At 39.4% G+C, this 13,487-nt stretch overlaps 2 protein-coding genes across 3 annotated transcripts in view; one reads left to right on the top strand and one right to left on the bottom strand.

Annotated features, from left to right (window-relative positions):
* LOC115937134 (sperm-associated acrosin inhibitor-like) overlaps positions 1–13,487 on the top strand; it is a 107,006-nt gene that overhangs the window by 49,690 nt on the left and 43,829 nt on the right. The window lies entirely within an intron of this gene.
* SPINK7 (serine peptidase inhibitor Kazal type 7) lies at positions 693–2,516 on the bottom strand. The gene is given in 2 exon segments (XM_006752519.2): positions 693–909; positions 2,249–2,516. Coding segments are annotated over 2 exon segments (231 nt in total). The 5' UTR covers positions 2,310–2,516; the 3' UTR covers positions 693–739.

The raw sequence follows: 13,487 nt of genomic DNA, 5'->3' as shown, positions 1-13,487 counted from the left end.
AAGTGGACTTAGTGTAAGGTAAGAAATGCTAAGGTGCCTGTTCTGCATTAAAGAAGTGACAAGTACCTAGTTATATTGCCTTCAGAAATAGTTCACAGGCCAAACAAAAATACGTAAGCAAAACATGCCCAGGTCTAAGCACTGACAGCTTGCATCTCCCTCTTTTAGATAAGAGAAAACAATTTTTGTGGTAGCCTTCTCCTCTTCCCCCATAAGGCTACAGTTATTTAGAGCCCCTAGGAATTTGAGAAGGATAAAGGCGCTCTATCCACAGTTTGTCTAAGAATCAAGCAGTATGGCCTCACTTCTCTTAGAAATCATGTAGGATAGTGGTTTTCAATGATTTTTTATTATGGGGGTCAAGATCTTTTCTTCTAACAAGATACTGTGTAGAACTCCACTACCTAAAATAGCCAAAAGCTGAACTTTGGGGGTTGGAGGTCACCCCCAGATGATCCCCTTAGCCCCCTTGCCTCTATAGAACCTCTGGGCTCCTAGTCTTACTGGATTCCCTCAATTGAGACAGGAATTGGCAGTTGGGTGATGGATGGAACTAGTTTAAGCTGGCAGAGCAGGTGGCCCAAACCTCGCCTGACTGTGAGACAGATGGTTTTCTCTCTCTACCAGCTGCTTCTGGGTGGGAATCAGCGCAGCTTATGGAGAGTGAAACAAGCTCATAGAGGAGAGGTTTGCAGTGGAGGACACTGGCTGTGACTTCTTTTTTCTTCCCACGAGGTACTCACAAGTTCTCAATGCATAGGTGGCATTCATTGCCATAGGTGATGTAGTCAGAACCACAAACGGGCAGGTATGTGATGGGGCAGGGAATGGCCACCACTGGGTACTTCTTATAAATGCTGCAGTCCACCTGCTATGGACACAAGAGAATGCCCTAAGCTATGCTGGCCTCTGTTGGGCAGGAAGCAAAATACCATCCTAGGAGTCCCAGGTCAGATATTCTGATGCTGCTTCTATTAATAATATTATCACCATGACAAATACTAGTACCGCTGTCCCCACCTCTGTTACTACTAGCATACACTGTTAATAATTCCTGAGCATTTCCATGCTAGCCTTTAAGCTTAAATTATACATGATTTTTTTTGTTGTTTAATATTCATAACAACTGAATAGGGTAGGTTCTACCGTTACACCTATTTATAGATGGGTGAAATTCAGGCTTATACGTCATATTTCTTCAACTGCCTTCTGGAAAGAAGAGGAGATTTTTTATCTGTGCCCGCCTCCTCCTTTGCCCCCTCCCCAAGCATGCTGAATTAATTCTACATATATATTTCAAAACCTTTTGTTGACTAAATGACAGTCAATAGGAATTGAAATTAAAATGTAATTCAATATACTCACTGTTGTTAAAGGCAGACTAGCAGCTTCTGAAAGAGAGTTACAGATGGAAATGTTAAAAATAAAGCAAAGTCTTAAAGTCTCATGAATTAATGTTAATTTGGGCCTATGGACTGAGACTCTGTATTTGCTCTGGTGACGAATCTTAGCACACACTCTGTTCTTATATAAAACTCCAGCTGTTTGCTGAAGAAGCCAAATGGCCAATAAGGTAAGCCCTTTATTCAGGTAGGAGAATTAACTGGTTTCCTCCCTTTATTGACATGGGGCATTTTCTGGAGTTTATCATGTCTTTGATAATGATTCAAAATCAGATAGCAAAAGAAAGTATTGCAGTCACCCCTCCTAAGAGCTTGCAGTTCCACCATCTTTGATATTCTCCCCTCTGAACTGATACAAAGAAATGTAATGGAATGTTCTTAAGGTGTTAGACTCTTAATTTATTTAAATAATTTTCACCATATAAAAGTCTAATTGTTGACTCCTGGGCTTTGGAGAATTGTGTTTTATTTCAGTCCCCCTGGATTGATTTGGAGAGGCATCCAAGTTTTTCTGTGTCCTTGCACTGAGGAATAGTATCTAATAACACCAGCCACTTCCAGTGTCCTTTTGGAATGGTAGACTTATGAAGAAATTAGTTCTTTTTTTTCCTATGGCTCCATGGATGAAAATAAAAATCCTTGAAAGGGAAAACACTGGACCCAACCACCTTCCCCCAACACCTGTTGGTACGTAAGAGTCTCCTTTTCCAGGCCAGGGCTATTTGTATTATAAGCCAGTACACTTTAAATCCACATGCCCAGACATTTTCCTCCAATCCTGAGAAGGGGTTATTTGGGAAGGCAAGCTTACTGGCTACACAGGCCACTCTCTGCCCTTAACTCACCCGAGTTGCTGAAGAAATGAGTCATTGTGCAGAGCAGAAGGAGCCCCCCGATGATCTTCATGGTGGAGACAGCTGTGATGTAGAGGCTCTCGGGGCTGTCACACCAGCTACATCAGCCATACCCTAGGAAAGGGGTTAGGTTTATATGCCAGTCCTTGGTTTCTCCACCTTTCCTGTGAGGTCATCGAGAGTCAGTGTTGGCTCTGAGAGGTTCTCAAGGCACAATGTCACACCCTGGGTGGTGTTGCGGTTCTCGTCACTTAATTGCTACTTATTATCTGACCGAGAAATTGATTATTTGAGGTGAGAAGTATTTTCCTGCTTGCACCAGAGGTGGGGACTGTTATTTAGAATTCTCAACTTCAAGTAGTAGAAGAGATTAACTACCGACTGCTTGGCCTAGTTATGAAATAAGTAAAAATATCAAACTTTTTTTTCACCAAATAAAGAATATTAGATTCAGATTGGATAGATCACACTTAGGTTTATATTCTGCCTCCTGGGGAAATACTGTTTCTTTTTGAAGCAATTGACATAGGAAGCAAGCTGGGACCTGGTGGGAGGAACAGTGACCTTAGCGTTTATGAGACTTGGAGAAGGCATTGACACTTTCTAGCTGTGTGACCTTGGGTAAGTCATTTATGGGCCATGAGCCTGTATCAGTCAGAGAGACCTGTTTATGCTGTGCTAACATATAACCTAAAGATTTCTGTGACTTAATATATGTTTGTTTTTTACTCGAGCTATCCACATACAGTTGTCAGCAGATGGTGCCATATTGCCTTCAATGGATCCCAAGTGGGCTGAGTAGTTTGGGAATATCGTTCATTGTAAAGGTGAAGTGAAGATGTGTTCTTGAGAATTTCCATTTTCAGCCATTTTATGTTCCCCTCAGAAGTGACACTACTGTCACATTCTCTCAGCATCAAGTGACCTGGCTCAACCAGAGAGGTTACAGTGTGATCTTATCTTGTCCCTTGAAGACCAGAAGGGAGAGAACTGGAAAAATAGTTGTCAAAAAATACAGAGACCATCCCAGAGCCTTAGTTTCATGCCTTGTCAAGTGGGACCTACTGCTAACCACAATAGAATTTACAGAACTGGCATCACCTACATGAAAGTCTGTTCTAAAATGCAGTGCATGTCATTGTTATTGTGATTGTAATTATTATTAATGATCAGTCAAAAGTCTCTGCTATGGGTTGCTGACATTAGATTGTAAACTGGATTGCCCAAACACAATTGTCCAATTAGCTGCTTTTTGTCTGTTGGACTAGAGGGCATATGCATGAAAACCTGAAGGAAGGCAGTGGACTCTTCCACCAGTCTTTTGCTTGATGGGTTTATTTCAGTACATTCTGAAACAGAGAATCTGCAAAGATAATAAGCTAATAATAAATGACATTGCATGGTTCCCTAAAATTTTGACTTTTACATCTGTTTGGGAAGGAATATAATGTAGTAGTTAATAGGGGCATTGCGTCCAGAAGGTCTTATTTGGAAGTCTTGCTTTTAATAATTGTTGATTGTATGACTTTAAGTATACAGATTAAGCTCTGGGTGTTTTGATTTCCTCATCTGTAACATAGAAATAATATTTACCTCCCAAAATGGCTTTGAGTATTGAATGCAGATATATATATATATATATATACATACATACATACATATATATGTATATATATATATACACACACGTATGTGTGTGTGTATCAGAGTACCAAGATCATAATTCGAGCTTCATACATGGTAGCTAGAATATGGAATGTGATCTTCAGGACAACTCATTGAGGAAGGAATTTTTATTACCCTAATTTTACCAGTGAGTAAGTTGAGACTCAGAGGATTTAAGTAATCTTCACAAGATCATGATACTAATTCATGGGGGAGACTATTTTGAGTTCAGTAATGGAAAAGAAGAGAAGCAAATGCCATAATAGGGTTCATTGTGTTTTATTGTTGCTATGATAGTTTGAAGACAATGAATACTGAGAAAAAGCCATTATGTTTCAAGAAGAGGTGTCTTTGTTGCAGTTTGAAAATGCATTTAGCAAAGAGGAATGAGAATGGGTTCAAAGGGAGATTAGGATGAAGTAGAGAATAGCATTATAATTTTTTCAGATATTTAATAGTCAAGGAGAGGAGGGGAATGAAAGAAGCTAAGCCTTCAGCAAGGTCTAGGATAGACTGAACCTGTCTTACAGCCAAAGGAAAGAAGGAATTTAAGATACATGGTGGAGGGTGGCTAATTACAGCATTACAGAAAACTGTAACTTGTCCTAAAGATCACATTATCATATATATATATATATACACACACACATTATATATACATACAATCTCATTCAATACTCAAAGCCACTCTGGGAGGTAAATATTATATCTATGTTACAGATGAGGAAATTAAAACATCCAGAGCTTAACCTGTATCCTTAAAGTTGCACAGTCAACATTGTAAGGTTGACTCTGGCTGTTAAGTTCTGGGGTTGCCTTTTGCAGTAGAAAAATTGGGTTGGTCTGGAAGCTGGAGAAGGATGGAGAGGCTTGGTACAGACATCAGTGGAAGACTGTCAGATAGTCAGCTGTGGATATGAAAATTAATGGCCACTAGACAAAATTATCACTAGATTTTTTGCAGGTTCAGTCAGTACCATGCTGAATATTTTTCCCTAAATATATTATGACATTGAATAAGAAATGAAAAAAAGGTGACTTTCTGGATAGGGAGTGTGTACATCAGAGACTAGAGGGGAGCCAGAAGGCTGGCCATAGGCTCAGAAGAGAGTCAAGTGTTCAAGAAAGTTCTGATAGACTATGCAAGGTGTGAGTAGTTAAGAGTTTAGAAGTCAAAGTTCAGAATACATGTAGACTTAATAGTAGTAGTAGGTTTGGGGAATATGAACAATTGTTTATAGAGGCTATGGCTAGTAGGCAAAATGCCAGATTAATTTCTCAGGGGTGGGGCTGAGATAGTAATCCTCAGGGTGTATCCAAATATAAGGCAGATAAAAGATTGGTGGAAATAAAGTTCTTTGGATTTAAAAACGTGAGGAAAAGTGAGGTCAAATGATCAGGCATGGGTGGGTTGCTTAGGTTTGGGCAGCTGTTACATAGAAATTTTTAAGTTGCACAATGAGCCATGAATTATAGAGGGAGGAGCCTTGGAGGTGAAAGGTGAAGCTTGAGAAGACAAAAAGTCATCCATTTAGGCTGGGGGCAGTGTCTTTATTCCTCCTAACCTTCCTGCAAGGAGGGAAAATTTGAGGCCTTGTCAGATTATGACCATGGTTCCATTCTAGGGAAGGCAGGGTAGAACTAATGTGGAAAAACATAAAAATGAAATGAGAGAAAAATTTGAGAGTATTAGGGATTTCTTCCCCAATGGATTTAAGGTGCCACAGAGAAGGGAAAGATGACCCATCAGAAAGTTAGAGATTTGGGTGGTAGAATTAAATTGGTGCAGGACCTGAATAAAGAGGTTCTGGGTCAGTTAGCTAGAGGGAAATAAAGAAGCCAGCACCATGCTGGGCAGTAATCCAGGTATAGAATAATGGCTGTAAGAAAGGAAAGGTACAATAAGAAAATTAACCGTTTTTATGCACTTACTATGTGCTGGAACTCTGCTACATTTGGTGTGTATTATCTCATTTAAGATTTAAAATAATCTTCTGAGATTGGTGTGGTTATTTGTTTTGTTATATAGCTGAGGCAACAGGGACTTAGAGAAATGGCTAGTTTAAGTTTAAAAGCCAATGCTTTTTAATCTCTCGGGTGTATTGCTGTTAAATCTAAATCTAAGAGATAGATTTGGAGACACGTTGGAAATTGGAATAATAGGAGTAAAACTGGTCAAATCAGGGCAGTCAGGAAGGACAGCTTATGTTTTAAATGAGCAGGCAGAAGGAGCTGAGTACTGGATCAGAATGTGTCACCTTTTCATGTGTGAGGATCATCTGGAAAGAAGGAGGGTCCCAGTGGGGAGAGAGGGTGATCTGGAGTCAGAGGACAATGGTTCCTTCCCCATCCCTCCACTCTCATCTATCTAAGGTGCAATGCTGTGACAGTCCCTTCTCTACATTGTGCTTTCTACTTTTCCCACATCTAGTGAGATTGACCAAGATTGGTGCTTCAGGTTTTCAAGTTAAAAACCCTTCCTTGAAACACTAATATGTACAACTGATAAATAAGGCTGAGGATTGGAGGTGGGTGAGAAGAAGTTGCAACTCTACTATTTAATTCTGCATTTTCCTCCTAATTGCTGTATCAGCCCATTCCCAACCCTCTGGGTTCCTTCCTTCTTGGCATCCATCACACATTCCATCCAACACCAAGGCCTTCTTGTGATGATTTTAAAATCAATGGCCTAGATTTGGGTGGACTAGCTCTTGTTTTTCGTTTGTCCTCCTCTCCCTTCCCTGTGTGGCTCCTTCACATTCTAGCTCTTTTTCTTCTTTTTCCTTTCCTTTTCCCTCACCTCCTCTTTCTTCTCTCCACCCCCCCTTCTTCTTCTTCCTCTTCTTTTTCAATGTAGCCCTCACTATATTCATGCCTTTTTGTGTACTGGGACACAATGACCTAGAGATCTGGATATTTGCATTTTGATCTTGTGTCTGGCAGGACCTTGTTCCTTGCTTTTCATGGGAACAAGGAGTTAGCACATCCAGGGATCCTATGATTTGATTCTCTTTAATTTTCTTTGAATTGCTGAGGCCAAATAATTTCAATTATGGGACAAGATGATGTAAATAAAGGGTAACAACCATTTCCTGTTGGTTCATTTTGCTCCAACGTGACCTCACACTATCCGGATTTAGATTTTACACATACACACACAGCTTCCAGCTCCTATTGGTAAAATCATGTCTATTTTTTTTTTTTTGCCATGTGCTACTGGTTTATTTATTCATTTGAGCTCATCATTTCATTTCTGTTTTTCTAAGCATCAATTAAAAATAACAACAAAGTAATGTCTTCTTTGCTCAGTGCTGAAGGGAACACTGTTTCTTTTGGGAGGATCCACAGTGCACTTCATTTTATTAAAGGCTCCATTAAATGTTCTCTAATACTTTAAGTCAGTTTTTTCCAAACTTAATTTGCCATAGTTTACTTATTATTTTACAAACATTAAACAACATCTAAAGAGATGTTAGTGTTTTCTTTAACACTGAGAACAAGGATTTACTCTAATTTCCTATAAGGTTATGATGTCCAATATAAAGTCAGGTTACCAAGGAAGATCATTGATTTTTTGGTCTGTTTGGTCTCCTCAGGAGTTCTTCATCATATTGAACAGAACTCCATTTCCGTATGGCTTTTTAGTTCTCCACAGTGGAGACCAATCGAATGGGTCTGCTCTCTCTTTCCAAGTCTATCCCTTCAGATATGCAAAGGTAGCTCCGGAGGGTCTAGTCAAAGTCCTTTTTCTCCAGATGATACAGATTAGCTTCTTTAATATTTCCTTTACAGTATATAATCCCTTAGGTTCTCTAGACCCTGACATATTAACACAACATTACTTAATAACAGTGAAACACAAGTCATAATCAACCTTACCATTTCCCTTTGCTATTCTGGTCAGTGTCATCCTCACTGGAGACACAGAGAGAAATAAGGTAGACAAAAATTCTACTTCCTTGGAACTTCCTTTCTTGTAGAGTAGAAAAAGGAAAATAATAAAAAAGTAGTAAGATGATTTCATATTTTGACAAGTATTTAAAAGAAATTGTATCATGGTAATGGAATAAAGAGTAATATGGAAATACAGAACAAATTGCATTGAGTTATTAGAGAAGGCTTCCCAGAGCCTGAATGATGAGGACAGACACCTGAATGATGACAAGGAGCCATTCTGGAAAAGCCAGGACTCAATGGTGCAGAGAGAAGAGCTAGTGTGATGGCCGTCGGCACATCAAGCCTATTGAGGGATTCCACTTTCTCCAATTCCAGGATTATATAAAATGGCAGCTTTTGTTTTAAAAGAGTCAACTTGTAAATCAGTCAGGCTCCAGCCCATGTCCTCTGTGATTAGGCTACATGTTTTCCACTGAATTCTATGTGAGATTGGATTACAAAATTCTTTCATCTATTTTTTTCTTCTTCAGATGGTCTTTTCTCCATGTGTCTCTCTTCTTATTATTTCCTATTACAAACTGTCCTCCTGGTGACTTCAGTTAGAGTCTGCGTCTAGGAGTTTATGGTCTCAAACATCCATTTAGTGTCTACTTACTGAACTCTTATTATATGCCTCACTTGTTATTATATGACCTTGTTTGATTCATTTTCATCACAGCATTCATTGTTACCTGTTATTGCCTGTTTCTTTATTTGCATATTATTCATCTCTCACCACTGGGAGGCAGGTTCCACAAGAACAGGATCTTGCCTGCCTTGTTCGTTTGCTTCTACTAGCACCTAATATAGTATTTGCAGAGTAAGAACTACTCCACAAATAATTACCAAATGAATGAATGAATACTTTTAAGAGTCCACATCATTAGTCACAAGGTAGAGTAACAACAGAATTCATCCAGCATTGGGAAGAAATCATCTGGTTTGCATCAGTGAATTTAAAAAGAAATAAAGCATACCTCACTGGAACTTAAACAACTTTGTCATCATTTTAGATTGAACTTAACCTCATTAAGAAGAGGACACTGTGAAATATTTAACACATTCTCCTCTACTTTGTTGCCCGTATGACTCAGAATCTCCTTTAAGTTGAAATCACTGTTGTCTGAGTGAACAAGGGCTCCTTTGCAGAGCCCCCTGCAGGGGCGAAGTGCAGAGGATAAATGCACTCTGCGTGTTTCTCAGCTGCTACTACCACGGTATCAATGCCAGGGATCCACCAATCCTAGTGGTGCCCATAAATCTATAAAAAGATTTATCAGCTAAGCAAAAATTTCCATGAATTCAGGTTATACCTACATACTTTACGATGGGTACTACCTAAATGTAGCATGTCCAGAGTAGATGGCCAGGCTAGAAAGAAATACATAACTGTGTCCACATCTTGCTTCTCTTACCAAACTTAATCTCACTTCGACTCTCCTGCCTGAGGGCAATAAGGTCAATTCCTTAATTTTTATTTTGGTGGAGTTACTGTTCTACTGTTCCATTTCTTTGGTCTGCCTTTTATTATTTTTGAAAATAGAGATGGAAAGATGAAAAAGTAAAATACTGTTAAGTTACACAAGATGATCAAAATTAGCAAGAGAAGGTCTATATTTTAGGAGACTCTTGGAGAAAACAGAAAGACCTGGAACGATGTCCCCAGCTCCAAAGAGATCCACCCTGATGGACCCTACTGACCAGGGGCCCCGGGGGAAGGAAGATGATGTAAGAGGACAAAGGCCCTTTGCCAGCAGAACTGAGCTGTGTATTAGCTGGAAAGGGGATGGAGAAAGCTGAGCTGTGGGGACCCTTCTGGTTCAAGAACTGGTCAGAGTAAGATAGAAGAGTGAGGCTGACATCTAGTGGCAGCAACAGGTAATGGTACAGAGCCCACTGAAGCCAAAGGCTGATCACTTTCCCCAGCCTTAAAAATATAATGATGGCTTCAGCTCCCTGTATTAGTCAAGATCTTTCAGTTATAAGTGACAGCTTATAAGATGGATTAAGCAAAAAAGAAAAATGAATTTATTGACCAATGTAGTAGGAACAATGGAATGGAGTGAGGATTAAAAATGCTAAAACTAGGGGATCAAATGGTATCTATTCTTCCTCTCAAAAACATACTTTTCCCCCAGAAGTTCTTGGTACTCCTCCCTCCTTCTATTAGCATATGAACACTTTTTTCCTCTAATGAAGGTGAACTTCATTTACGAGTACAAGGTAAAAAGTCTCAAACAGCTGTTTGTATGTGTGTGTGAGATGTTTTCTTAGGCTCGTGTCTTCAGGTGAGACTAGGGGGACAGGGTCGGATCTCACAGGTGAGCCTGCACTTTTGGGTAAGTTTAATTTGGGGAGTGTCAGTAACACCACTTGATGACAGATCTTAGACGCAAGTAAAATGAAAGCTTATTTTAAACAATCAGTACACAGGGGTAAATACCACCTCTTTCATTATTATATTTATTTGTAATAGACGTGTCAATTGGTTCTCCATTAGTTTGATTCCTTTATTTTCAGTTTTGTTCCAAATTTGGGTGTAGCATAGATGTGTTATTTATCATATGCCTTTAAATTCCAAAGGAAATGATTTTCGGAATTAAGTAGCGAAACGAATAAGCAAGTGTAGTACTCCGTTACTCATTAGCCACATTTTCCATATTTATAAAATTTAATATGAGGACCAAATTCCCTAAAGAGAAGAGATTTTTAAAAAAGGAGATTAGTATCATAAAGAAAGTGGGTATTGCTTCACATTCTCTCATCTTCCAAATGTAGTCCTGAGAAAGGGAGCTGCTTAGCAATTCCCTTTATATCTGTCTCTTTTCCTGCCGATCACCGCACATTCCTCCTCTATCTCTTAATTATTCAAAATGGTGTTCTATGAAGTTTTTCAATAGAGAATCTTTCATCTCATAACTCATTCCCATTTTGATACCGTTTTTTTTTTAAGATTTTATTTATTTATTTGACAGAGAGAGTTAGCGAGAGCAGGAACACAAGCAGGGGGAGTGGAAGAGGGAGACGCAGGCTTCCCGTTGAGCAGGGAGCCCAATGTGGGGCTCGATCCCAGGACCCTGGGATCATGACCTGAGCTGAAGGCAGACGCTTAACGGCTGAGACACCCAGGCGCCCCCTATTTTGATACCTTTCGATTCAACATAGCAATGCCAGATTTTTTTTTTTACCGAGAGGTAAAAGATAACCATAACAAGAGTGCTATGCATAATAATTCACATAATTCACGCTCTATCCAAATTTTCACCAGGTTTACACTGCTCATAGACTACAGTCTATTCTCCTTACCCTGCTGTATATTTTTCCCAGAAGTCTAGCCTCTGTCTAACTTTCCACCTTTATTTATTTATTGACAGAGAGAGAGACAGCAAGAGAGGGAACACAAGCAGGGGGAGTAGGAGAGGGAGAAGCAGGCTTCCCCCTGAGCAGGGGGCCCGATGTGGGGCTCCATCCCAGGACCCTGGGATCATGGCCTGAGCCGAAAGCAGAGGCTTAATGACTGAGCCACCCAGGCGCCCCAGCCTTCCACCTTTAGATATTACTGTTCCCTAATACGTAACATTCATTTCAACACAATTTTTCTCTTTATTATTTCCCTAAAGACACCGCACATTTTCTCAGTTCCAAATGTTTTCCCAAGCAGAGTGCCCTGTATAAATTGCCCATTCTATTTTCTCTTGCATTTTTTAATTTTTTTTTAAAGATTTTATTTATTTATTTGACAGAGAGATACAGTGAGAGAGGGAACACAAGCAGGGGGAGTGGAAGAGGGAGAAGCAGGTCTCCCACTGAGCAGGGAGCCCAATGCGGGGCTCGATCCTAGGACCCTGGGATCATGACCTGAGCCAAAGGCAGACGCCCAACGACTGAGCCACCCAGGTGCCCCTCTCTTGCATTTTTTTAAAGAATCCTTTAAACTTAGCTTCTTTCAAGATACTCCCCACCTTGACCCCCATCTCAGGCTGACCGTTGATGTATATCTGATCGACTCACATGGGTAAGGGATTGCAAACATGTTAACTTGCAGGAGCCAAGCTGGTAATATAAATAAGTGAAGGGGGCCTCCTTCACCACAACAGAGAGGTGGGACTGTCTGAAATGCCTGAACTCCATTTAGATGGGCAGCTGCTACTAGGCAGCCATCGCTTTTTTTTTTTTTCATGTGAAATCCTAGCTTCCTATTAGCACAACTTTGATTTTTCAAAATAAATTGGAAATCTATATTTTTAGGTAAAATCGGATTTTTGAAATGCTGTCAACCATTTCAAGACTTACTAAAATATTGTTTGGTTGAACAAAACCAATGCTGTTTTCTATTAACATGAATTTTCTTAGGCATGTATTCTTTTTGCCAAATGTGATCACAAACTTCTGAAGAGTCTGGGATTTTTTCATTCTATTTTCTTGGTAGTTATTACGAGGGTCCTATACTGAGTAGGCTTGAGGGATTCTTTTAAGGATAGCAACTATGATTCTGTATCAATTCTGGCCAAGACTTGCACTCTTCTGTTCTCTTTTGTCTTTTTTTTTTAGTTTCAAGTTTTTATTTAAATTCCAGTTAGTTATTTCTTACACCATACACAAAAACAAATTCAAAATGGATGAAAGACCTAAATGTGAGACAGGAATCCATCAAAATCCTAGAGGAGAACATAGGCAGCAACCTCTTTGATCTTGACCATAGCAACTTCTTACTAGACACATTACCACAGACAAGGTCTTTGCAAATGGCAAGATTTCATTCTTTTTGATGGCAGAGTAATATTCCATTATATATATACATACACACACATACACCACAACTTCTTTATCCATTCATCAGTTGATGGACATTTGGGCTCCCTCCAAGTTTGGCTATTGTTGATAATGCTGCTATAAACATCGAGGTGCATGTATCCCTTGGAATCTGTATTTTTGTATCCGTTGGTAAATGCCTAATAGTGCAATTGCTGGATAGTAGGGTAGTTCTATTTTTAACTTTCTGAGGAATCTCCATACTGTTCTGGCTGCAGTTTTCATTCCCACCAACAGTGCAAGAGGGTTCCGCTTTCTCTGCATCCCCACCAATACCTGTTGTTTCTTGTGTTATTAATTTTAGCCATCCTGACAGGTGTGAGATGGTATGTCATCATGGTTTTCATTTGTATTTTCCTCATGATGAGTGATATTGAGTATCTTTTCATGTGTCAGCCATCTGCATATCTTTTTTGGAGAAATGTCTGTTCATGTCTTCTGCCCATTTCTTGACTGGATTATTTGGTTTTTTGGGTATTGAGTTTGATAAGTTCTTTATAGATTTTGGATACTAACCCTTTATCAGATATGCCATTTACAAATACCTTCTTCCATTCCCAAGGTTGCCTTTTAGTTTTGTTGATTGTTTCCTTCTCTGTGCAGAAGGTTTTTAACTTGATGAAGTCCCAGTAATTCATTTTTGCTTTTGCTTCCCTTGTCTGTGGTGATGTGTCTAGTAAGAAGTTGCTATGGCTGATGTCAAAGAGGTTTCTGCCTGTGTTATCCTCTAGGATTTTAATGGATTCCTGTCTCACATTTAGGTTTTTCATCTATTTTGAATTTATTTTTGTGTATGATATGAGAAAGTAGTCCAGTT

Source organism: Leptonychotes weddellii, chromosome 7, assembly GCF_054177405.1.
Source record: "Leptonychotes weddellii isolate Sample4059 chromosome 7, ASM5417740v2, whole genome shotgun sequence".
Classification (NCBI taxonomy): Eukaryota; Metazoa; Chordata; class Mammalia; order Carnivora; family Phocidae; genus Leptonychotes; species Leptonychotes weddellii.
Note: the sequence above shows the minus strand (reverse complement) of the source record. Positions and strands in the feature narration are given on the sequence as shown.